Source organism: Nothoprocta perdicaria, unplaced genomic scaffold (genome assembly GCF_003342845.1).
Source record: "Nothoprocta perdicaria isolate Ctin4 unplaced genomic scaffold, notPer1 scaffold_524, whole genome shotgun sequence".
NCBI classification, from domain to species: domain Eukaryota; kingdom Metazoa; phylum Chordata; class Aves; order Tinamiformes; family Tinamidae; genus Nothoprocta; species Nothoprocta perdicaria.
This window is the reverse complement of record NW_020455782.1, coordinates 75479-76711: the sequence shown is the minus strand read 5'-3', so window position 1 is coordinate 76711 and position 1233 is coordinate 75479. Positions and strand designations below refer to the sequence as shown.

General features: G+C 64.4%; 1 protein-coding gene across 1 annotated transcript in view; it reads left to right on the top strand.

The window, feature by feature from the left end:
* The window catches only part of LOC112954978 (HLA class II histocompatibility antigen, DM beta chain-like), a 2271-nt gene continuing 1038 nt past the window's right edge, over positions 1 to 1233 (top strand). The window contains exons 1-3 of the mRNA XM_026048260.1: positions 1 to 85; positions 776 to 1060; positions 1143 to 1228. Coding sequence (XP_025904045.1) covers positions 1 to 85; positions 776 to 1060; positions 1143 to 1228 — 456 coding nt within the window. The remainder of the gene's footprint in view (positions 86 to 775; positions 1061 to 1142; positions 1229 to 1233) is intronic.

The following is a 1233-nucleotide window of genomic DNA, read 5'->3' as shown; positions in this document are numbered from 1 at the left end:
ATGGGGATGAGGAGTGGGGACGTTGAGCGTTGTGTTCGTGGGGATGAGGATGAGGAGTGTTGTGTCCATGGGAACGATGAGCGGGGTATCTGTGGGGATGTGGAGTGGGGTGCCCATGGGGATGAGCAGTGGGGATGTTGAGTGTTGTGTTCATGAGGATGAGGAGTGGGGTGCCCATGGGGATAGGGTGTGGGGAGGTTGAGTGTTGTGTCCATAGGGACATCGCACAGGGATGTTGAGTGTTGTGTCATGGGGATGAGGGGTGGGATGGCTGTGGGGACAGAATGTGGAGGTTGTGGGTAGATGTCACATCATGTGTCCATGGGGATGAGAAGTGGAGTATCCATGGGGACTTTGCGTGGGGAGGTTGAGTGCTGTGTCCATGGGGACACTGCACAGGGACGTTTTGTGTTGTGTCGCGGGGACGTTCTGTGATGTGTCCATGAGCACATCATGTGGGGACGCTGTGTGTTGTGTCCACGGGGATGTTCTGTGTTGTGTCATGGGGACATTGCAGGGGGACATTGCATGTTGTGTCCATGGGGACATCATGTAGGGACGTTGCGCGTTGTGTCCATGGGGACCTCGCAGGAGGACATTGCGTGTTGTGTCCATGGGGACATCGCGTGTTGTGTCCATAGGGACATTGTGTGTTGTGCCCATTGGGATGTTGCCCAAGGGGATGTTTCCCAACGTGTCCATGGGGACGTCACATGGGGACATCACAAGGGGTGCCCACGGGGCCCTCCCGTGACGCCTGCGTCCCCATCCCCAGCGCCGCCGCGCGCCGCCATCATCCCCGTGGAGACGGGCAACGCGCGGGCGCCCGTGCGCCTCACGTGCCACGTGTGGGGCTTCTACCCCCGCGACGTCACCGTCATCTGGCTGCGCAACGGCGACGTGCTGGGCCCCGGCGAGCACCCGGCCATCGTGGCCACCGCCAACGGCGACTGGACCTACCAGACGCGGGTGACGCTGGCGGTGGCCCCGGCGCCCGGCGACGTCTTCACCTGCTCCGTGCAGCACATCAGCCTCGAGGAGCCCCTGCTGTGCGACTGGAGTGAGTCGGGGGGCACCCGGACGCCGGGGCCCGCGGGGTGCCCGTGGCGGGGGGCGCTCACAGGACGCGGGTGTCACCGCAGGGCCCGGGCTGTCGCTGGCGGAGGCGCTGCAGGTGACGGCGGCCGCCGTGCTGCTGGCGCTGGGGACCGGCGTCTTCGCGGCGGGAGTCGC